General features: G+C 43.9%; 1 protein-coding gene and 2 long non-coding RNA genes across 10 annotated transcripts in view; 1 reads left to right on the forward strand and 2 right to left on the reverse strand.

Moving 5' to 3' along the window:
• The window catches only part of CDC27 (cell division cycle 27), a 31,540-nt gene extending 12,935 nt beyond the window's left edge, over window positions 1-18,605 (reverse strand). For 4 of the 7 annotated variants that reach the window (XM_086766610.1, XM_086766609.1, XM_086766614.1 and 1 more), the window contains exons 1-11: window positions 18,368-18,605; window positions 12,224-12,299; window positions 10,498-10,645; window positions 8,246-8,371; window positions 7,193-7,290; window positions 6,542-6,696; window positions 6,219-6,433; window positions 5,786-5,900; window positions 2,286-2,401; window positions 1,708-1,807; window positions 843-1,050 (exon numbers count right to left, since the gene is read on the reverse strand). In XM_086766610.1, coding sequence (XP_086622736.1) covers window positions 843-1,050; window positions 1,708-1,807; window positions 2,286-2,401; window positions 5,786-5,900; window positions 6,219-6,433; window positions 6,542-6,696; window positions 7,193-7,290; window positions 8,246-8,371; window positions 10,498-10,645; window positions 12,224-12,299; window positions 18,368-18,394 — 1,384 coding nt within the window. In that variant the 5' untranslated portion in view covers window positions 18,395-18,605. Of the gene's footprint in view, window positions 1-842; window positions 1,051-1,707; window positions 1,808-2,285; window positions 2,420-5,785; window positions 5,901-6,218; window positions 6,434-6,541; window positions 6,697-7,192; window positions 7,291-8,245; window positions 8,443-10,497; window positions 10,646-12,223; window positions 12,300-18,367 lie in introns of those variants that run through there. The other 3 variants (XM_086766608.1, XM_086766607.1, XM_086766612.1) reach the window with 2 other exon arrangements.
• A 182-nt stretch (window positions 18,606-18,787) lies between these two features.
• Window positions 18,788-21,870, forward strand: LOC147597723 (uncharacterized). 2 transcript variants are annotated; one of them, XR_015261119.1, is made up of 2 exons: window positions 18,788-19,046; window positions 21,568-21,870. It is a non-coding gene; the product is annotated as an uncharacterized LOC147597723 (long non-coding RNA). The 2 variants fall into 2 exon arrangements; XR_015261120.1 differs by lacking the exon at window positions 18,788-19,046 and adding an exon at window positions 19,124-19,981.
• Window positions 21,871-21,975: 105 nt separating this feature from the next.
• LOC147597724 (uncharacterized) lies at window positions 21,976-23,626 on the reverse strand. The gene is made up of 2 exons (XR_015261118.1): window positions 23,278-23,626; window positions 21,976-22,232 (listed from the first exon to the last, which is right to left on the reverse strand). It is a non-coding gene; the product is annotated as an uncharacterized LOC147597724 (long non-coding RNA).
• Window positions 23,627-23,675: the final 49 nt, after the last annotated feature.

Consider the following 23,675-nt stretch of genomic DNA (forward strand, 5'->3'; position numbering starts at 1 on the left):
TACAATAAATAAAAGTGGAAAAAAAAAAAAAAAAAAAAGACAGCTGAGACTTATTTACTTGAAGCTCCTAATCCCATAATCTCTTCATTGTGGCAGGCACTGCTCCTGAAATTGCCTATGAAAATCTTCCAGGAGTTCCCAAACACAGGCTCACACTCTCTTAACTTAGGTGTAATATTCTAAACATCAGCCTTTGTAAGGGAAGTCAAACAGTAACAGCTTCTTAAGCCAGCAACAGAACGCTCAGGAACAGAGCGACTCTGACGTTCAGGGCCACAGGAATTTTGCATTTACAGCAGCTTTTCAAACATTTTGTTAGGTCTGAACACAGTTTCCACATGTCTGGTATCCATGGATACATCTTCTTGCTGCCTGGAAACATTATCGAGCCAAAAGAGAGGAATTCAGCAGTTTGTCTAGGATTTTCTGACAATCTGAATAAAGACTTGTTCTTTAAATAAATGGGAAACTTCAAAGGAGAACAGACTACACAAACCAAATTTCAAGGGAAGATGACTGAGTTACTCATAGCTCCTTCGAGTCAGTTTCCAAGGATCTTGCCTGAAAATATTTTAATCATTAATAAGGACCAGAGACTGCAAGATATATCTGCTTACAACTAGCCACTTTTTACTACTTCTTCACATGTTCTTTGTAAGTTAACTAGAAGATAACAAATTCAACGTCTTCATAACCATACAAGAGCGATAGCTGCAGGCCAACTGAAACAAGAAAAAGAAACACCGGAGCAAAACTTCTTTTTTTCGTTCAACGTTAAGATATAGATATAAGAAGATATAAGAAGTTTTACGCTACTACAGTCCAAGAGCGTTCAAACAGACCTGCTGCTGCCTTCTGTAGCGTAAAAGCCTGGATCTGTGGTGCAACTGTGGAAATTTTCCCTTCTGAAATGATGGAAGAGTCCAGTTTGGTAATTTCCAAACTGTCATTTAAGTTTGGTTGAGTTATTCCTCCCTTATTTGTTTTACTTTTTGTTTTTCTGTTTGGAATCTTAGGTGGAAACTTCATTTTTAATTTTTTGCTATTTTCCTGCAAGTAAGAAGAGCAAGAGTTACATATAAAAGTCTTTTAAATTCAGGTAACCGAACTTGAAAGTGAATTGCCTAAAATTGTATGTATGCCTCTTTGCAGCCTTAACAACGATGCCCAGCTGTTTGACTTTTAAATTTAAACATACAGACACTCAGTAACTTCATTTAATATGTTCAGTAATTCATTTTTAAACGGAAAACCTTCACATGACCTAACTGCAGTCCATGAGTATTTGCACTTTGGTGTTCTGCTCCATTGTTTGGAGAGTAGAAAACAGGTAAGAAAATAACTTTTTTTTTTTAACCAAAAGTATTTGCTCAAATCGAGTTACTCAATAAATATATCTGAACAATACAAACTCTACCAAATGAGTTAAAGCTAGCAGCACCACTGCAACTGTCAACCCAGCATGTACCTCTGTTTTGTTCATGATACTCTTGTTCCTACTATTTCAGCTGAGCACTCTCGAGAGCTTAAAAATAACTTATTATCGTATTGTGATGTGTTTTGTACAGCCAGGTATTCCATGTGTTCTGCTCATATAGAACCTGTTCTTAAGCTGCTGGAATTGCTATGCAAATGGGGAAATTATTAGTCAGCGCAGTGGCACGGGTAAGGAAGCCACAAATTTGCAAAACGCAGGAAGTTTGTTACCTTTGTTGTAGAGCTATCACTAGTAAATAGGCGAGAGCTTCTTCGAGGCAGTGCGTTTGGTGGAGCAGCAATTGTTGGGCTCAATACCTGAGGTGTTGTACTGAAACAAATGACATTAAAAATGAAGAACTCGAGTTTTTAAAAGCAGTTTTTATCTTTATTTTAAACAAAAATGCTCAAGTGCTTTAGCACAGATAATCCCATTTCAAGGGATGAAGAAAAAAAAAAAAATCTTCCTATTGCATGTTAAGAACACATGCAGAATTTTCTTCCAGCTACTTTTTCCATTTACTGATTGAATAGTTTAATTGCAAAGGAGATTCAAAACAAAACAAAAAAAAAACACAACCAAAAAACCAGACCAAACACGATGCTTGAGCTTCCTCTTATTCATTTAAGTTATTTTACCTAACCCCCCCCAAAAACCCCACCAACCCAACCCACCCACACTTCTTCCTCATCCAAAGAGGAGTTCTGTAGGAACACCCACACAGGCTGGGCAAACAGAGCACCAAATTCCTTCAAGAAAGGAGATGCAAAAGGTAATACCAAGCTGATATTTCCTCTGCCCCCCCTACCTTGTCTGTGGGCCAGAGCTCTGTGTCTGTGCAACAAGAATCGGAGTGACTTCCCGGCTATTTCCGCTCTGCGAGAAGACAGATTTTGTTCCAGCCTGGCTTATCCTGCTGACAGCCTGCATAACACAAAGTTTCTACAGGTTTGTTATTATGTCACCAAGGAGTCTCAATCTCTGCCGTACCAAATCAAATTCATTCTGCCTATCAAACACAATGCACGAAGAACAAATATAGATTCTTCCAGTAAAAGGTGAGGGTTCCCCTTGCCCCAAGGAACATGCATCAAGTGCATTTCTCTTTCTGCCTGTTAAAATGCCAGTATTACTGATTTTACCAGCTTTATGCACATGATTTGAAAGATATAAAATCTCCATCTAGCGGCAAGACACTGTATGTTAATATGTTTGTGTAAGAATAAAAGGGAATTGAGGAGTGTCATATTAAAGTTCCCTCTCCATAAAGAGAAAGTTGCACAAAAAAAAAGATTCTTGAATTATCGTATTACAATCACATCTGGAAGCCATTCGCCATTAACGCCACTCATCATGGTGCACACTGTACACCACCCGAGCCTGCTGCTCCCCTGCTTGGCATACCTGTTCATAGCCTAAATCAGTATTGCACAAATGAATTCATTACTGCACGAGCCTTTGGAGCAGACACAGAAATCAACTCCTTCATCAAAAAGGGACCTGGATAGAAAGTTAATAGCCAGAGACCTACAGTCAAGTCAGCATAGAGCAGCAAGTTCCTGCACGCCAGTTGAGTAATGCTGTGTGTGCACATGCACGTTTTTTGTACCTTTTATTTGCCACAGGTTACAGGCATGTAATACGACTTAGCACCAAACCCGTCTCATATCTTCACGCATCTCCGGAGAGCTGAAATGTGCACTGTGATGCCTACCCTGGCACAGCTGAGGTGTGGGAACTTAGAGCTGCGATAACCTGACTGTGAATCTGAGACCTAAGGACCAAGCTGAAATAGAAACGCATTGTCTGATGCGTAGACTTCCCACAAAGGGCTCAGAACAGGTCCTCACCTCCCTGCCTTTTAAACAAAGAAAGCTTAAAGCCTACCTTTCCCCCCACTCCAGGGATACTAGCATTCAACTGTGATGGCTGTTTGGATGTTCTTTAGAAAAACAGAAATCAGCAAGTGGGATCAATGACAGCACAAGCAACATCAGTTTATCCATGATCTGACTTCTAGTGTTGTGTCCTTCCCTCCCCTTCTCAGTTTCTTCATTATCAGAGGACAGTTTAGGCGGCCAGCAAGCACGCTTGCCCACTCAGATAGGAAGCCTTCGGATCCATCCTAACATTTCATTCACTTACGTAAGTGTTTCCTAGGAAACTGCCTACGTTAAGTCATGCACATTCTAGCCACAGCTACACAAAACCTTTTCTAACTCTGTAATTTGAAGAGCAGAAGTGAAACTGGCCAAGCAATTATTTGCATTGGACAAAGCATGCATCAGAATTCCAAGCTGTTTATTAAAACGTATTAAGTATTTGTGTTTAGGTAGCAGCACAGACGCATCTGGGCAGAAAGCACACGCATGGATTTGCAAAATTTACACCTTGATGCTGTAACGCTGCACCTAGCAAAGTAACAAAGCAGCAGCTATTACTTGATTCCCCAAAGCTTTTCACCTATCATGCAGTACACCTGTAAATGCAGGTGTGTACTAGACTGAAGAGCTGTACTTTGCTATTTCAATACTCCAGGCTCATGACAATTTACTCTCCTACATAGGTACAATCCACCACAAGCCAGTGTCTTCAACTGTGCTGTTAAAAACTGGTTGGTTCTGAGCAGCTACAGGATGGGAATTGGATCAGCCATACGAGGCACACCTCTAGCAGACTGTTTTAGCACAGTCCAGACGCAAGAGAGGAAAGGCAAAAGAAAAAAAAGCAAGATGAAGAACTGATAGAGAGTGTTGCAGTTATGAAATGTCTAGAGACGGGATGCCATAATGGCTCGTGAAATGAGATTCCAGAATTCCTAGTCACAGGCTTCAGAAGACCATCCAAGGTGGGAGAAGTTATCTGCTTACTGGCTTTTATTCTTTTAAGTATCAAGCCAATGAGAGAAGACAAACACAGTTTTAATGGCTCCCAAATTTAACTTGCAGAATGGCACAGGAAGGTGAGCATCAACTCATTTGTCCAGAGCATCAGATGTGGAAATTCAAGTTCTACTTTTTGAGGAACTCAACCCTACTACTTGCACTGAGCTTTACTATAAAGAGTTGGCCATCTATAGAACACCAGCATCCGTCATGCAACTCCTGGATTTACTAAAAATACAGGGAAAAAATCCTCAGGTTTTTTGTTTTTAGAAAGAAACAAATGGTTCTTCAACTGTCATCAACATTCCACCTCTCATTTATCACTATGGCAACTACGGCAGTTTCTTAGGGAGTAAAAAAGACAACTTTCAGTTTCCTCCAATACAAGATTTAGCCTAGTGAAACAGTACTGTTATTCCAGTGTGGCGTTCCAGGACATGGCTGTGGCACTCCAGGACATGGTTTAGTAGGCATGGTGGTGTCGGATTGACAGTTGGACTTGATGATCTTGGAGGTCTCTTCCAACCTTAAGATTCTATGATTCAGGCAGCCCTCCACAGACCACCAGCAGTATTTGGATTACTCCGGTCTGTACACTAGAATTCAAGAACAGCTTGCAAGCAAGCAGTAACTTCAGCTCACTTGAGACTTCTAGGATTATTTGAAACCATTCCTGAAAATACATGAATACAGCTAGGTAGTCTGCACATGCCTGTGCATTTCAGGCAGGGAAAAAGGGCTTGTTTTAATTAGAAATAAAAGACTATTGCTTATCATTATAGAAGCTGAGAAAACAAAAATCTGGTTTGCTAGCCAAAGGAAGCGACACAATAAGCCTAAAAGATTTACAACGTCTTTACTTGAGATATGGTGTATTTTTTTTTCTTGCTGCCTCGTTTGGTTAGCTGAAAAGAAGATTTGCAAAATAAAAAAACTCCCAAGGCTTTTGAAACAGTTGTTTCAATGTAACAGACTATTCTACAATGGATTTTAACTAGCACCTCAGAAAAGTCTAAAGAGTCGTGTCATGGAAATACCTGACCAGCTGCAGCCAAATTAAACTGCTCCCCTCACCTCCAACCTCTCTAGCCTAAAAACATACATGAGCTGATGAACAGTATTTTATTCACAGCATTAAATAATAAGTTTTTTTTTAAACACACTTTGCAGACAAATTAGACAGAAATTTAATTCTCACTTAATTAACCCAAACCATTTCCACAACTAAAGGAAGCTGCAGTCAGTTCCACACTCAAATTGTTTTTCAAAACAAGTTTCGTAAACAGTGGATAAGTTGGGTTCTCCTCACTGTCAGCACAACTCAGCTCCCGTGCAACGATTTTATCTGCATTATAGATTCTTCTTTAAAATACACTGCAATGTCAAATTCATAAAACGGCAATCACTCTAGAACATAAGATACCTTCTTTGAAGGTGCTCCTGTGGATGGCACATCAATTACAGAAGAAGAGTTTGTGTAGTTTTGTAAATATGATCCATCTCCAGGGCTTGGGGCTTCTAGTGGCAGAATTCCAAAGCTGAGAATGAAACAGAAAGTCAAAGTTTGAATATCAGACCACGAGAGCTGGCCCGATTCTGTGGTTAGAAAAAACCCAGATGATCAACTTTATTTCATAAGTACTTAATTAACTTATGCTAACTCTCCAATATCTCACAATCCTCACCTATAAAAGACACTTTAATGAACACTAGGACCAAGAGCAGTTACTGAAGTTGCTTAGCTTTCGCAGCAATGTAACACGCTATCAGCACGGATGTTCACATACGCTGTTTCAAATCACAAGCACTATCAACAGCACAGCAGTAAACAGAGACGATCTACCTCAAGGACTTACCTTGGAGTTAGCGGGCTCAAAGCTGCAGGGCCTCCCAGTAAACTCCGCCCAGTTTTTGGTTTATTTTGAGCCTGTTTAGACAATATGGCAGTTCCTGACCCAAGAGGGACAGCGTCTGGTGAAATTACAGCCGAGTCAATGTAAGACATAGAAGAATCTGTGTTCAAGGAGGAGTATTTTGAATTGGAGGATTCTAGGTTGATTCTGTTCAACTCCTGAAAAAATAGAAGGCAGCTGTTAGATCCTCAGTGTAGTTTCTAATTAGCACTTTTCAGTTAAGCTGGAAAGACTGCTTTAAATACAGTGATTTTAGCAACACTCACGATTGTGTCCTGTGGCGTCTCCATAAGGACAGTCTCGGGCTGCCTATGGGATATGTTGTGATTAGACACCAATGTTGTGCAAGTGTTAGGCAGACAGCTGCTGAAGTTCTGTAAAGATGTTAACTTAAATGTTTGGTCAGGGTCTGGTTTTTCACCTGTAAGATTGGAAGGAGATTTAAATAGAGTTATTCCGGAGTCTATATGCTGAATACTCAGTCTGAAACAAGGCAGACAATATTTTAGGAATGCATTTTTATTTCATTTTTTAAAAAAATCCCTTATGCTAAATCAGAAGTATTCTTCCACTACAAAACCCTGGACAATTAGTTTTATTAAAAAATAGACTTGCTGGTTTCAGTTGTTCTCAGAAGCAGAGTTTCTAAAGGAAAATATACGGTATTGTTAAATCCAAAAACGTGCAAGTAGTGAAAATGGAAGAAAACAAGACAAAGAGCTCTAAACACTGGCAAAGTATTTTAAGTGCGTTATTACTCACAAAACCACTGCCAAAGAATTCTGCTGGCATTTTCCTTGCTAGTTCTGGACAAGTAGTAAAATAAACCTTGTCACACAGCAATGGCAAATCAGAAAGCTTGACGTAACCAGAAACAAAGACGACATCCTCACTAGTAAACCAGTTTGCAGACTTACCTATTTCACATAGCGATTCAAAAGGGGACCACAGGAAAGGATTTAAACTAAGGCTCTTTTGGTAACATTCTGATCCTTTGGCAAGCCGGTCTGTCTTGCTGCAAAAAGAATGTAACAGTTTACAGGGAAACGTAAGAATGGCACTTTTGTTTGAGATAGTTTTCCAGAAGAGGAGTTGAAAAACAAAAACATGTTGAGAGTCACAGCAACACTCCTCATTTTTCGAGCCACAGAGTAATACTGAGCTCTTTTGAAGCTATTTGACATATTTAGACACAGATTAAAGTTACTTAGACACGGCCCTCAAAAAAAAGTTACATAAGCACCAGCATAGCATGAGAATATTTGTTTTAGGAAGATGCTGTTCTTTGCGACAGCTTTTTTCTTTTTTGCAAACAGCAACCTGACTGCTAGCCTTCCAGCCATTTTCAATATCTATGGATAATATTTTTGCATATAAAGTAGGGGCTAAACTAAAACAAACTAAACAAAGACAGTTTCTTCCAAAATATTTTTTTTTTTTTGAGAACAGGTGTATAGGGAATAATCCAAGAATCCCACTATACCCTTTCAATCTGTTCACATTTACTGAAACCTTTCTTGTATCCAGGCAAAAGCAAAACACTTAAATCTGTAAAATTATTCTGACTGGCAGTCCTCAAAACCTTTCATTTGAAGGTTATAGCTATACAGCTGTAAAATAGACACAGAAAAATCAAAGTGGCAACACTGAGAGACAGGCCTTGAGAGTTTCTCTTAGGGAAGAATGCAGAAAAAAAAGTCCTTTGATTGCATGCTTAACAACCTGGAAAATAAGAATCTGTGTTTTCAGTCAGTCAGGAGCTCTGGGTGAAAGACAAACCACTAGCATTCCCAAGTTAGATGGCTTCCACAACTATCAGCCTGCTCCTATCATACTCTAAAATTGTCCCGGCCATATAACCCAGAGACAGGCGTACCCTGTGGTGACCAAAAAGTATTTGACTAAAATTGGGCTAGGACAAATAAAAAACCCCCAGCTGTATTAGATAAAAATCAAAAAAGCAACATTACCAGTAGACATGTCCCAGTAAGGAGAGTGTAAAGCATGCAGAGTCACCAAACTCCATAACAATATCATCATGGCTTTTCTGCTTATTCAACACTCCACCAGACAAGATCTGCTCTCCTTCTGCAAGCCTTTTTAAAAAACAAGAGGTTTAAAGGTGTTACAAGGCTCACAGTACTGGTAGTCCAGTGTTTTCAGCCTGCTGCAAACAAAAACAGAAATCCACCGTCAGAGTTATACAAGTTCCAAACCACAAACAAACTAGCTCCTGCAAATGCATTTTAAATAATTGATGGATTCCTCTAGCAGCACGGAGGCATGCAGTACTTTGAAGACAAACATCTCTACTGGGAGGGAAGAAAACCAGAACAAACCCAAAACCCCGCACCAATCCAAAACCAGAGACACATAATACAACACGACTTTTCCAGAAGTGACTAATTTAAAGTAGAACACTAAATGGAGCACAAGAAAGTCTTCTGGACAGCTCATTTTTGAAGGTACTTTACCTAGTAACAAGCTAAGACAATGCTCGGTTTGGCTTTGTTCCCCCAGCTAAGAAATACAATCTGTAAGGCTCCATACACCCAGTTAAGATCCGATATTGGCACAGGGCACAGAGTTTGGATTTTAACACCTTATTTTCTTGCAAGAGGAGCTGAAAAGGAGAACAAAGACTCAGTTTGCATCTACTACAGCTGCAGTGAGCAGTACCGCCCACACGGAATGGACCACTCACTATGAGGCTTGAAAATGACTAAATACAACAACATCTGGAGACGGGAGGCATTCTTCTGGCATTTGAGACAGACACTTGCACAAACAATTTTTTTTTTTTTTTTTTGCCTCTTCTTGCCTCCACTTGAAATTATACCTGTAGGTAGACGCTTCCATCAGTGGAGACTGTTCCCACAAGAAAATAAGGTACATCTGTATAAGTGATCTCATATAGCTGTAACAGCAATGATAAGAAATCCCACCTAACTGAAATTAGTTCAGAAGCTGACGTACTGTATGCACACACCAGACTCTGTAAAAGCAAGCGAGGGAATAACCAGCTTCAAATTTATTCCACTGGACCTTTAGAGCATTAACGTGATTTCCCTTTCAATGGAAGATGCAGAGCAATCTGTATCCTAACAGCTCCAAAAGTGTTAAAAGACTGTCAAAAGAAACACAAGTCAAGACACCCTCACTACTCTAAAGATGTCAAAGGACTTGCCTACTAGAGAGAGTATCAAAGACCAAGGAGCTTCCCCTGCTGCCTCTGGAGAGGCCTGCACTTTGGTCATGAATCCTGCAAAATAATCGCATTGTACTGTGTGAGACTCCAAACATCGTGTTACCTATTCTAAATAAATTTAACCTTTTTTTTTGTCATTGAAAGAGGGCCACTCAAAAAAAACCCAAGAAAAACAAACCCCCAAAAAAACCCCAAAAAAGTCACAACACAGAATAACCACAAGCTGTTTTTGTAGAGAGATATTTAAGGTTCCATAAAGAACTCCCATGGTATTTAAAGATTTTCTGAATGAAAGTTTTTGCCTTCCTTGCTGCCTCATCCTTGTCATTCTGCACCTCAGCCAGACATTGTTTCATACATTTGAGCTGAAAGGTCTACACAGAAGTGAAATACCATTATTAACAAACTCTTGGGGCATTACAGACTGTGGCTTGAGCAATTTCATTATATACTCTTGCTGCTGAGAATCTAGAAAACCAGCAAGATACCTTGACACTACTATGTCCCTGTTGAAGTTAGTTTTGATGTCAAATACAGCACTCTTGGGTGTGGATTCAAGGTGGGTTTGTTGTGGGTTTTTAAAAACAGATTTCTGTTGGCCATCTTTTCTGTCACCCACCCACTGGCTAAGAGGAGCCAGTTTACTGTCTGAGGGAAGTGGCCGATCCATTAAATTCATACTGGAAACACTCAATGAAATAAGCAAAGTATCAGGGAAACACAAAACGAAAACAAACACTTCCCAGAGTGGTCTCCTTGAGTCATCTCAGCAATCAATGTTTTCTCCCCCTACATAGTTTGACTACTCTTTTGTAACTTGTTAAATACCTTTTATAAGTTCTGCAACATGGGCTAATGGTAGTTAGATCCATTATCTGTAAGCAAAATGAGCTGAACTTACTGGACCAATGAATTACTAGTTTATGCAGTATGACAGCTTTTAAAGAGAAATCCAAACAAAAAAAAAAAAAGATGCATTCGTAACCCTGGGCAGAACAAAAAGGATTTACTTACTTGCTGAGGTCAACACAACATTTTGCAAGCAGATATTTGCATTGTGGGGTAGTACAGCTGTGTCCCTTTAGGAGCCTGTATGCTTTATATGCCTTTCCTGAGCGGTAGTAACACGTTGCCAGTAAAAATAGTGCTTCTTCTGAATGCACTGAAAAATAAGAAAAAAAAAATTAAAAATATCAGTTGGTTGTTTACCGTTTTGGTACAAGGAGCTCAAGGGCAGGGAGTAAAAGTCAGCTAGGAAAAAGATACAAGAAAATGAGTATTGCTATTAGAGAAATTCTCTACTGAATCAAGGGCATTTCTTTATTCATCAGCACATAACAGACTTCCACATGCCCTTTTGTATAGTCAGACCAATCTTAACATCTACCGTTTTAAGAGAACTTTGATCCTTCTGGCTACGCAATCTAAATAAGTCATTAGCCAGCTTGTTAAAATAACAGCATGTCAAGAGAAGCAGTCATTCCTAGTAAAGCAGAGCTACTTCAACAACTCTTTGGCCACACCAAGACTTGGCTCAGAGTATTATCACACCTGCTAGTAACACCTTGCACTAGCTTACGCAGGACATAAACAACTGCTGTTTGGAGGTACAAGAACTTTCAGAAGGAAGATCCATTTCAGCCTAAAGCAGCTTCATTAGCAGTTTTAATCCTAATTTCAAGTGGTCTCTTCCTTTGTTTGCAATTTTACTTCTGTTGTTTTTCTAAAGCACTTGATGTTCTATCTTCACATCACTTCATGGAGCAGATTTTCCAATTTGAATGGCTATTAAAGTCCGTTAATTACCAGCAACCTCTACCCCAACACTGTCTTGTCCTTTCGTTGCCTACACTCACTATTTCATTGGGAACACGCCTTAAGATTACCCTTCAGACGCTTTATTTATTTCATGTTAGGAAGTGGCAACAGGGACTAGCTCTCCTACAAATCCTCTTCCCAAGCTGAGTCCTCACAAGTTTCTGAATTCCGAACGAAGCAGTCAAGCTTCAGGAAAAGTAACCTCTATCTAAACAGAGGACAAGAGTAACCATGACAGAAGCATCTCTCTATGGCAGAAACTGGAAGTTATTTAGATTTGATGTCTGCTTCAACACTTCTTCCATCGCAGAGATGAATTATGTACCACACCGAGAACGTTCTCTTCAAAGAGCTTGACTCGGCATCCAGATTTAAGACTGAGATCAGACTTGCCGATTTTACTTTTGATTACAGTGTAAAGGACAGAGATAACCCCAGAAATAATTTTACAGTAAGGTTTTAAAGTTATAAGCTGAAACTTTAAATGCCAGAGAACGTGTTTGTGAGGCAACGCTGAGCGTTACCATGCTGTGGTGTTAGTTGCGAGCAGCAAAGACAGTTTGCAATATCAAGACAATTTGTAGAATTTGTGTACTATCCTCAAGTGCCCTTGGAAGACATGCAATGCTTCAGGTTATTAAAGACTCTCCCATTCGATATCGTACAACAGATCCCTGTAAACACTGTACTTAAACATACAACCCTAAGTTTAATATTTTTAGGGAGGTTCTACTGTAAAATAACATTGCTGCTGTTACATGATTTGATTTTACAACCTAATTGAGAGGCATTCTTCCTCTTTCCCCAAGCAGAAAGTTAAACTTCATTATCACAAGCAGAACAAAACAAAGCAGAACTAGAGGCTCAAAAATCCTAAATCAAAACTGAAAAAGCATCAACTTTACATTTGGAAAGTACATACCTTCTGCATATAATCTTTCTGCAAGGAACACTGCATCACGGTAAGCATAGTGGTTAAGTGCTTGCCATATAGCAGCCTGCAAGACAAGAAAAGAATCTAAATTTAGAGAGAAGCTTTTAAAATGCAAAACTCATTAGCTCTTACTGTCAAAATGCAAAGTTCAAATTTCTTTTACTGGAGTTGTAAGAGGAATGGAGAAGGACAAACATGCAGGCCAAGTTCTAGTTGTTTCAACTACTAGTAAGGAGACTTAAAAAAACCCGAACAGCTTAGCACTGAAGTAATGAACTAACCTAAGAACGCTGCTCACTACTTACCATACACAACTATATAAACCTCAGCCAGCGTGCACTGAAATAACAGTGAGTACTTCCGCTCGTTACTGACTTTTGGCTGGGTGCATAACTGAGCATGAATTATTGCAAGCTACAATCAAACAATAAAACAGTAAGTAAAGGTAAGAACCACAAACACCCCCCAACTGGTTACCAGAGCATTCATTCCGTTTTGCTCTTAGCTGTGCCCAAGGAGGAGCAGGGGAAGCGGGAAGAAGCTAGAGCATCCAACCCATTTTAATGGTATTATGCATAAAACCATTTAAACTGTCTCCACTTGAGACACAGCAAACCAAAAATCAACAGGACCAGAAATCACGTTAGCATCTGAGGCTGTCAGTGTGAGACTGCTGTTGATGCGGTATGCTAGACGTACGGCGTTTCCCTGGAAGGGATACCAGTGTTCCCTTAAGAACTAAGATTTTGTTTTGTTAGGGTCCTTGCTCATCAGTCACCTCTGCAGTGTCACACAAGAATTAATACAATGCAAGTGAGATGGAGAAGTTGATATATCCAGACGTATATGAAGGCAACCTACTTCTGCATTTTGCTCTTATACCCATACCTGGCCAAAACCAGCCACCTGCTTAAGGGTACTGCCTTCCCTCGTGAGTTCAAGAGTTTGGAACTGTCAATATTTGTGCAGACTGGAAAGGTGGCACTACTCCAGTGAAACACACATCAAACAGACATACAGGTGTACAAACCGTGTACACCAATTAAACAGCTGTCATAATTAACTTGCACTGCTGTCGTCATTAGCTGAACTACAAGCAAGAGCTGTCCAGCAAAAGAATAGGGCTGGGTTACACGGGTTTTGCAACAAACTACTCCGCCAATTTTCTTCATATCAGATTAAAGCCTTCTGTTATCTGTAAAAGAGGGGTAGGATAGGAAAAATAATTTATTTTAAAATCTATGCAGCCTTTCCTCCCCACCTACTATAAGCGGCGGTGTGCACGCTTATCAGGGCTTGTGTTCGGAGGTTAGCGGGGTCGGTACCAGGGCTGCAGCTCCTTCCCATCTGGCAGCCTTGCGCCAGTTCCAAAGCCGTTTCCCACAAGCAGCAGCCAGCCATTTTGCAGTAGTTTTGTTATTACCGATCCAAACGAGATCCAAACTTAGCAACTCAAAGCGCTGTGGTCTAATACTTCTCCAATATTCATCAGCAACTGAAGACAAACAGAATTATCTTCTGATAGCTATCAGACACTCCAAAACTAGAAGAAATCTTCTAGAGCTAAAGAAATAGCACCCTGTAATGCTACTCCCAGTAGGAAAGGCAAGCGCCAATTTAATCTAAAAAAAATAAAATAAAATCAAACATCAGACTTACATGGACCATATGTTACTTCTTCCAACACAAACTTGACAAACTCAGGGTGTGAAAAATGCGCAAGCTCTCTTCACGGGAAGCCTACACAGTCTTCATGACAGCACACACCAGCGTTTCCAATTACTATATAGAATATTATACATGAAGTCTCCACAGAGATACTCTTTTCTTCTATCAGTAGGCCCCAACAATGTACTTTAAAAGTCAACAGGTACTTTTTAAGCTCGTGTGAAAGTATTTAAAAATGAATTCTCCTAGTTTGACTATTATAATACAAACATCTAATCTCCAGCTGTATTCCACGCTTAGATAAGTTCAGCCGCTGAGTCTGCCTGCAGCGATTACTCCCTTTTACCTTGAAAAGCTCCAAGGCTGGACATTTTTCTGTGCACTACGGACAGTGCTGTACAAGCAGTACAAGACAGAAGGAGGGTGTTAAAATATTTCAGACTACACCCAAGTTAGAGCAGCCTAAGCTCTCCTTTTTCTCCTGCTCTCAGAAGCAGCTCTTCCCTTCCCAAGCCGCGAGTGATGTTTCGATGAACCTACCCGAGTTGTGCCATCTTCAGGTTAAAAATACCATCCTTACAGGGATGTAACTCAGCGTGCTTACAGAACAAAGGTTTGGGGGCTGTGGTGGGGAAATCAATGTCATTTGACTTCTCAAACAGGAGCAAGTTGTCAGAAGCAATCTTGCCAATGGCTGAGAGAAGACACAAGTGATTTTTGGCTATACCACTACCAGATTATGAAAGTTACGCTACACGCTGGCGCAAGTAACAGCCGCTGCTGAGCAAAAAAAAAGTGAAAGCAAAAATTCAGCTGGTAGTAACCCCTGTTATGTAATAATTGTAATTTTGCAGCCCAAAAGGTGCAAGTTGGACGCACGCCTTCAACAGACGAAGGCTGAAGACTGGATCTTTGCACGCACTCCGCTAACAGAGCGGGAAGAGGAAAGGAAGGTGCAGAGAATCAGCCATACCTACGCAGTAACAATCTCCTGCGAGAACCGATGTCTAAACTACGTCCGTGTCTCAAACTACCGAAAATGAAGATTTTGCGTGCGCCTTTTAAGAAGCAAATTTTCAACAGGAACATCACTCTCTATAAAGAGTAGTAATTTAGTTTGCTCTAGCAGCAGTTCAATACATCTGCACAGCATGAGCAGCACATGACAATGCTAAGCCACACCAGAAGAGTGGTCTGAAGCAAAAAAACTTTGAGGACATTTATCCAATTAAAAAAAAAAAAAAAAATTGGATCCCAAAAGATTTGGGTGCAGGACACCACAGTACAACCACAAGTAGAATCCAAATGCAGTCTTAGTTTCCTCCCTATCACCGTTATCGAATTTTACATGGAACCTGTCAACAGAAACCCAAAGAAGCAGCAACGATGGGCAAAGCAGTGGAGATACTTATTGCAATGTCTGTCCTCAGGGCTACAAACACGGACAGGAGGGAAGCTTTACGTGTTTCAAAGTTTTATTTAAGCATGCTTGCAGATCAGATAAACCTCCAGACCCCAGTCACTCATTTTAAATATGCATTAATTTCCAAATGCAAAGTGAACAGGGAATTCCAAAAGTACCATACCAGCCACAGCTCTGCAGCAAGGCATCCTCAGAAAGGAGAAAATAAAAGCAGATTCAGACAGGTCCATCTTCTACCCGGAAAATCCTGTGCATTGTCCAAGTGTCACTTCACACCTAAGCCAAAGAGCTCTTAAAAGATAGGTGTTCTCTTCTGACAGTCGTATAGCCTTGGAAATTATTTTTAAAGCTTTATAGCCTATTGACATGCTAAGCAATCAGTTTCTATCACGATTTAAGACCTCTTCAGGGCAGAGGGAAGGAGGGTTTTCTGTGATAAGCTGTGCTGCATTTACTTATTATGCAAACTGCCCACTAAATAAGCAGACATCGGTATTGCAGGTCTTCAGCCATGACACAGCCTTGAGCCACAGCTCAAGCACCATTCGAGGGATGCTTGGGTGGGTCACAGCAGAGCATCACCTTAAACAGCTGAATTCCAAGGCAAGTGTTCATTTTGTTTCCAAGATGTCTTTCAGAAATACTTGGAAGGCATCCAGTCCGTTTCCCAGCACATGGGATATAAGGCTTTACGTTTGAGCTGAGGAGTTTTAAACTGACCACATCAGCAAGTACAGGAGAGGCTGTTGTCTGTGTCAACTCTGGCACTTTAGTTCATCTTAAGGAATTAAAAGAGTTAGTAAAAAAAATCTAATCAGTGAACAGGATGCCTTTTGGGTCATTAATTTCACGTAATTAAAATCCAACATTTATAAGGCAACATACACACACAGATTCCATTATTTATCTATCATGCTTTGCATATCTCAACTGTAAAGATGACAGTTTCCTTCCCGGAATGCTAAGCTCTGTAAGCATCTGAAAGGCTGGAAGAGAACAGAAAAACAGACAGGAAAAATCTCAGCAATTACAAAAATGAGAAGTAGCGTCAACTTCTCCAATCATATAATTAAAGAAAAAAATAGAAAAACAGAGCTAAGTATGCAGACTCCAGCTAAGATGGGAATTCACAAACACAATCAAGTTCACCCAGATGCGTACTGCAAAATGGAGACCACTCACTGGACATGTTACACTAGTGAGAAAAAAAAAGCACGAGCTGGTTTGGAAAGGTCCTGTGGTACAGCAGTCCAATCTCTACACCACTGCTTACAGCCACGGCGCAAAGAGGACTACAGCTACCACAGCAGATCCAGACAGAATGCAACCGTTGACTTCATTTTGGATGGTGCACAGGCAGCTTCCTTGCCATTAAAAGCAACAATACACCCAAGGCCATAAATCACAAATCCTACACGTAACAGTGCTGCTGTGAGTAAAGAATAGCAGCAAAGGTAACAGCAGTCACCTGATAAAGGAATTGTTTGGTGTTTGAAAGCAGGCAGAATCTAAATAGATATATTCAACACAGCAAAGCCTCACCAAAACATCCAAGCTTATAAGAGCTTAAGAATGGAGAAGGTCTTTACCTCTCCGAAAAAAAATGAAAACAAGACCGCACACTTCTATCGGGGAACTTTCAGAACAGCAAATGTTTTCCAGTTGGTTAGTCTAATTAGCACACTACCGGAAACATTAAATATTGTTTCCCATTCACTCTGCAATTCATTCTTGCTTCCTTTTCTGCTGTAATCCCATGTTTTCCTAGAGTATCCAACTGGTGCAAAACACCAGTCCAGCTCCAATGCCAACAGCGAGGTGTAAGTGCGACCACTGCAGAAGAGGGACCGGATGGCCAAAAGCATTTCCAGCACCACGCTGACCCTTGCTCTCAGAGTGGGTGAGCGGAACAGTGGCATCAAGGACACAAACCCCTGGTCTACAAGGGCGCCATCGCTGTCACCATCTTGCACAAACCCCATCAAGTCAGCAGGGTGGTCTTCCACAGGAGTCTTTCTTCCTCTCCCACTTTTTCATTAAAAGAAGAGAGGAGAGCCAAAAGCAAGAATTTTCACTACGTTCATGGCAGAACACAATCATGTATTCACAATCATGTATTACTAAGACACAGCGAGAGGTTTCTAGTATCACTAGAAAAAACCTCACTGTGTGAAAAAGCTGAGAAAATCAAAGAAAGAATGAGAACATGAATAAGAAGACTGATTAATTAAGATCACAGTTTAGAGTCACGTGCATGGTGGAAAGGTGGAAAGAAGAAGCAGCTCTTAGTTCTGTGATGTCCCTTTTGGATGGGAAGACCGAGAACAAGAGCAGGAAGCTCATCACGGTAACTGCAGTGAGACTAAAATACGGTAGAAAAAAAGAAATTTACGTTATTTTCTCTCCTAGGACTGCCATCAATCTGAAGGTACTAACCTCTTGGGAAGAAGGAACATCTTTCATTTGCACGACACGTACAGAGCCGAGCATGCTGTGAGCGTTTAAAAAATGAAATAGCAGCAAAGGCAGAAAGGTAAGCGAGACAGAGAGAGGTATCAACAGGTCTCCCGGGGATCCCCGGGGGGAGCCGAAGGGGCCTCTTCTGGAAGCCGACCCAGCTGCGGGGCCGCCGGAGACCGACAGCTTCTGCGGGGAGGCCGGCTGCCCCCGGGCGGGGGCCCGACAGGGGCAGAAAGGGCGAGGGCAGCTCGTCCCAGAGGCGCAGGGGATAGCGAGGGAACTCGCGAAGGAGCGAGGAAGCCCAGCAGCCCCATGGGCTCCCAGCCGGGAGGGCGGAGGAGCCCGGGCTGGCGGCCGAGAGCGGCCGCAGCGTCCTGCGGGCCGGGCCCGCTCCCACCGGCGGAAGGGACGCCCGGGGCCCGCAGCCCCCTCCCCGGGAGCGGCTCAAGGAGAGGGCCCGGCGGCGGGGAGGCCTCCCCCGGGGAGAAGGAAACGCGGCGAGTCCGGCTCCCTCCGCCCGGCCGGGCCGGGCCTTGGGGCCTGAGCGCGGCGGCGAGCCCGTGCCGCCCAGGGGTCGGTACCTGGACGGGTTCCTGCAGCACCGTCATCCTGCTCTCCCCGGCCTCGGCCTCCGCCGCCTCCTCCTTCTCCTCGCCGAGCCTGGAGCGGGACGGCCCCGGCCCCGCCTCAGTGCGTGTCCCGGCGGCGGCGCGGCGCGGCCCGGCCCCTGCTCATTTAAACTCCCAGCGACCGTTACCGGGGCAGGCGGCGGGGAGGGAAGGAACGAGGCCGGCCAAGCGCCGAGTCCGCCCGAAGCTAGCGGCGGAAACACCCGAACCTTCTGCCGGAAATACCCGAAGCCCTAGGCGGAAAGAGCCGAGTGCTGACGGAAAACAGCTGGGAGAGCTCCCCGTCGTCAGCCAGGCGGAAGCGCCTCGGCTGACGGAGCCGCCCGAGCGGAGCCGGAGGTGGCCGAGCGGCGCGGCGGCAGGGAGCGGACCCGACGGCGGGGCCGGGTCGCTGCAGAGCCGCCGGTCCGCTCTCCCCTCGCCTGCCGTGAGCACCGGCACGGCAGCCGGGGCCGCACGCTGCCCACACGGGCCGGCTAAGCCGGGAGTACGAGAGCCGCGCAGTTCTGTCCTGCACAGCGGGGCGGGCGGCGGCTGCCTGAGGCCCTCAGCGCTGGCGCGATGGGGGTGCGGTGAAACCCCCGGCGGGGGCTGAGGCTCGTCCCTCAAAGCGCCTTTGCACCCACGTAAGGTAGAAACTTGCACTTTGTACCAAGAAACGGGATGCTTAGGTGTTCTGGCTGTGGCGGCCTGTCAGGAACCCCCCCATCCCTCACAGCGCAGGGCTTTGGCTGGTGGCTCCCTTGTCTCTGGTCCCCGTGTTGGGGGTCAGCACGGCCCAGGTCCTGTCCCCGTCATCCCCGGGGGAGTCCTGAGGTCGTGTGCTGCTGGCTTTCCCCAAGTAGGTACAGCCAAGATAGGAGTAAAATGGGCAGATTGGCCTACTAGGGCAAAGGGGGTTAATTTGGCAATTACAGCTTGAATTGGTTTGCAGGTGTAATCTCTCTGATGGGGCAGAGCGAGCTCTCTTCCTGCCCCAAAAGGACGGAATAAAGATGCACAACTAAACTTGAGTGTATTCAAAATACTGACCCTCCGATAGGCACCTGCAGCTAGCAGAGGCTGTCCCCCAAACCCCTCCGCGGGCTTCCTGTACCACAGCCGCCGCGTGACGCCACCCCAGCACCCCAACCTACACACACAGACCCCGTGCTCTCTTTCGCTCCTTCCAATACCTTTCATGTTTGCACTCAGCCGCCTGCGGGACAGATCCTGGCACCGCCTGACGTGCTGCTGAGCACTGCAGAGCGCACGTGGGAGCAGGGGGCTGCAGTTTTACCTGAGAATAAATAAAACCTGCGTGCCTGGTGCTTATGTTGAAATGTGGAGCAGGAAGGCTTGACCTGCCTGCTTCCTCACTGTCTTTATACGTCTTTCTCCAAGTTTCTGAAAAGCACATTTACAAGTTTGTTATCACTCCGGTAAATCTGCAGGTGTTTGCTTTCAGGGTGTGAGCAGATCGGCACGGAAAGGCAAAGCTGTCTTCCACCTCTGACCTGAGACAAATAACAAAACGGTCACGGAGCAGTGCTTTCCCCCTGCGACGGATCCCCGGCTTGCTATCGGGTCAACCGGAGTCATTTTGCCAAACATGAAGGGTGCAAACAACATGATACAGCGAGGTGTCTGCCTTCCCTAAAGGCCTTTGGCCTCACACGCTGACGGTGACGATGGTGATATGTGCGTACGTGGGTCTGGTGGTCTTGGGGGAGTCTTTTAAGGAGCACAGTCCGTACTCCTCATCCTCCTCCCGATGTTGCTGCCCTGCTGTGCGCTGCTGATAGCTCCTCAGGATGCTAGTCTCCATCTGTCTTTTCCATTTCACAGGGCTGAGCACTAACTCTCCTGACATCCAGACTCTCTTTGGAATGAGTTTCTTGTCTTATCACAGCCTGAGGAGATACAGCCATAGGCTTTCCTTAGAGTGGGGGGTTATTTTTACCTCTTCTCAGGGTCCCCTGGACTTCCACTAAAGCATCCAAACTACAAAAGGACAAAGTGCTGGCTATTGTCTCGGGCCATCCCAATTTATACAGACTCTGCCGAGTCTTGAAGTGCAGGTCTGCGTGTGGGGTCACTCGCTGGTGTCCACAGATGCTTTTTATAAATGTCCATGGAACTAAAACCGCTTGCTCCTCGCGATCCTCAGCTTTTCCAGAGGAGGAGGCAGGACAAGGAGGCCCATATGGAGGTGTATAGCTAGAGATGCTAGAGGTATATACCGCGCCTCTTCAAGTGCCTCATTCCAGCCTGCTTTGGTACAAATCAACTCTGCTTTATCCTAAAGATTCAGAACAGGCCCTCAGAGGGAAGCGTGGCTGGCTGTTACCGCAAGGGCGCTTCAAAAGCTGGATTTCACAGCCCTCATGTTTTTCTCCAGTTCTGTTTCTTTCCACTGCTCTCTTTCTGTCCGTCTCTTCGCAAGAGTCTCTTTAGTTTTAATTTACAGCGTCATTCCTCTCTGCACAGAAGCTGGAGGCTCAAATACAAGGCTCGTATTCTGCATATAGGAGCAAGAGTGCAGCCTCTCGGCTTGCTGGGGCAGGAATATCACAGCTAGCAGGGCCCCTGATCTGCTATGGATTTCCGCTGCGAGTCCAGGCAGGTCCCCTGCCTCTCCTCTGCTCAGTTCCTTTTTGCAACAGCACCTTCCTCTGCAGGAGTCAATGCCACGGTGGCGGCAAGGGCAAACGTGACCTCGGAGTGAGCGTGCAGCAAAACCAGTGTCCTTTCCCATCCTGTCCCTGTGGTGCTTTAGCAGGTTCAAACACAGACAGTACATTAAAGACCTGAGATGCCTAGATTCTCCCTAACGGAAGCTGTAGAAATACCACAGGCAGAAGCTAAAATCTAATCTTGCAAAAATAAACAGCTTATGTTGCGTTTTATGAGGATTTGAATCAAGCAGTGGGAATTGAAAGCAGCTGTTACTCAGTCACTGCACAGAAACCAGCAAGTGGCAGCTGAAGTCAACCACATCAGAGCAAAACACCTTCAATTTCCAGTCAGTCATGGAGTGAGGACGTTGGAATAAGGAACAAATCAAAGAAAAGTGTTTTTTGCTCCCAGGTGTTCTGCTGATGGGAGGGCTGAGTTATCTGTCATGAATTATTCATCACTTCTAATGATGCTCTGATGACTTTTTTTTGCAGGTGGAAAGAGGGAGAGAGCCTCCACCTTGCATCGCACAGGCCCCAGACAGCTTCTGGCCATGAACATGCCATCTACCTGGAGAGGAACCACCCAGGGAGCCCTGTCCTGGCTGAGCTCCATCCTAGGCAGGACACTACCCACGCCCTAGGGACCTGCTGTCCCAGGCCGTGAGGGACCTGGCCCAGAAATATCCATCACTTCCCCACTTTCCTTCCCACTTGCTGATTCATCAGGATCCAACCTTCAAAACCAGACTTTTGGACCTGTCAGTGATATAGAAAAAAAAGAATGTTTTAAATGTTTTCTCTGATGTTTTGGTTTTTTTTTTAAAGGGCCCCTGGCCTTTTCTGGTGGTCTCTTCCATCTACCACTTCAATGAGTAGTCCAAAGACAAAGCAGAGATACCATTCAAGGGAGGAAGGAATGACATTTAATGAGCCAAATGTGACAGAAAAAACCTGAAAAGAATAATTTAAGGTACAAAACCAAGTTGCAGATGTCTCATTTTATACTGAGGCTTAGGCACACACATGTAGAGGCCAACTCCTCATGGTGGCTCACACAAAACATCTCTGCAGATATGCAGCATCCAAGGAGGAAGGGACATGGATGAAGGAATGTCACTGTTTGTGGTGCTCAGGTGGGTTCAAACATTCCCAAGAGCCTGGGAGACAAGCACAAAAGGGGTTAACGCAATGAGTCTTTGAGATGACAGTGCTCCTTCTCAGATGACCCCAAAATGTCAATAACCGTAATTCCACACCATTATAAAAAACAATGTTACATGCAAATAGCTTTGTGTAGACACCTTATATTGGTGATCTGAAGAACAGGAAACCAGAGAGAAATGGACAAAAACCAAGATTAAAAGGATGCTGAACGTTCAAAGTTCAGACTTCTGTCTGTCTCCTTTTTAACCTTCCAATGTTTAAAGAGATTTGTAGAGGGGAGAAAGAGATTTTTAAATGTTTAATTTGTGCATATAGCAGTATCTGAAGGTCTTTTTTTCTTTTTTGGCCTGCTGCTCTTCTCACAGCTGAGGAGAGGAGACATGTTTAAGAAGAGTAAATGAGATAATGAGACTGGCAGGGGAGGCTAGGGCCAGCTCTTAGTAATCTGGATTTTCTTTTAAATTGAATAGATTTCAGAGGGATCGCTCACCCTAAAATAAACCTGTTTCTCTATTTTCCTCAGGCAGGCTTAGCGAAATGCAAAACAGCTTAACAAGCATCAGTGGAACCTTTTCCATATTCTTGCTGATGTTAATGGCAATGCTGATATTTCTTAGTTCAGAAATTTCCTTGCCAAGTACTTAGTATTTTCTTAGCATCAAATCATTCACTGCTCCAGGTTTTAAAATATTTATTTCCACCGGCTGCGGTTTGATGACCACCTTCGCTCCTGGTGGGTTAGAAGATGTATCGCCATAAACCTCACCAACCTCTTTCTTTCCAAGCAGACAATCGTCACAATTAACCAGACCACCACTGACAGTCACGGGGGTGCTGCCGTCCCGACAAATTTTAAACGGCACGAGTTACGAATGAAGTTCGTTACCATGAACGTAGCCTTTTGTGCTCTCAGAGCTGGGATTTTTCCTGTACTGCAGGCTTGCTTGTGGGGTTTGGGTTTTGGTTCCTCTGCCCCGGGCTATCACAGGCGGGATTTCCAGTTTTGGAAGAAGCAGCAGGAGACCCCGATGAACTCACCTGAAGTGTTTTCTTTCAGCCAGACATGATGTGCTTGACAAAAGCTGAGGAAGAAATGAGAAATTAGAGCATCAGAGACCAAAGCACGCTGCGAGCTGCGGTGGAATAGGCAGAGAGGCAGTGAGCTGCAACCCCCCGGCACCATCTTGTCTCCGCGGGGCATGCCGGGAGCTGTAGTCTTCAGCCGCTCGGCTGCCGGGCGGCCATGCTGTGGTTTGCCAGTGCATGCCGGGAGCTGTAGTTTTTTTGCGGCCACGCCGCCGCATTGCTCTCGGACGCACGTGAAACGGTGTAGTCCTTGCCACTCCCGCAGCCCCGGTGCAGTATTTTTGCCGGTTTCGTGTGGTTTTGTGCGGGCTTTCGGCCGCCCGAATGCCGACACTGCCGCTCGGGCGCCG

Source organism: Chlamydotis macqueenii, chromosome 25 (assembly GCF_036417535.1).
Source record: "Chlamydotis macqueenii isolate bChlMac1 chromosome 25, bChlMac1.mat, whole genome shotgun sequence".
NCBI lineage: Eukaryota > Metazoa > Chordata > Aves > Otidiformes > Otididae > Chlamydotis > Chlamydotis macqueenii.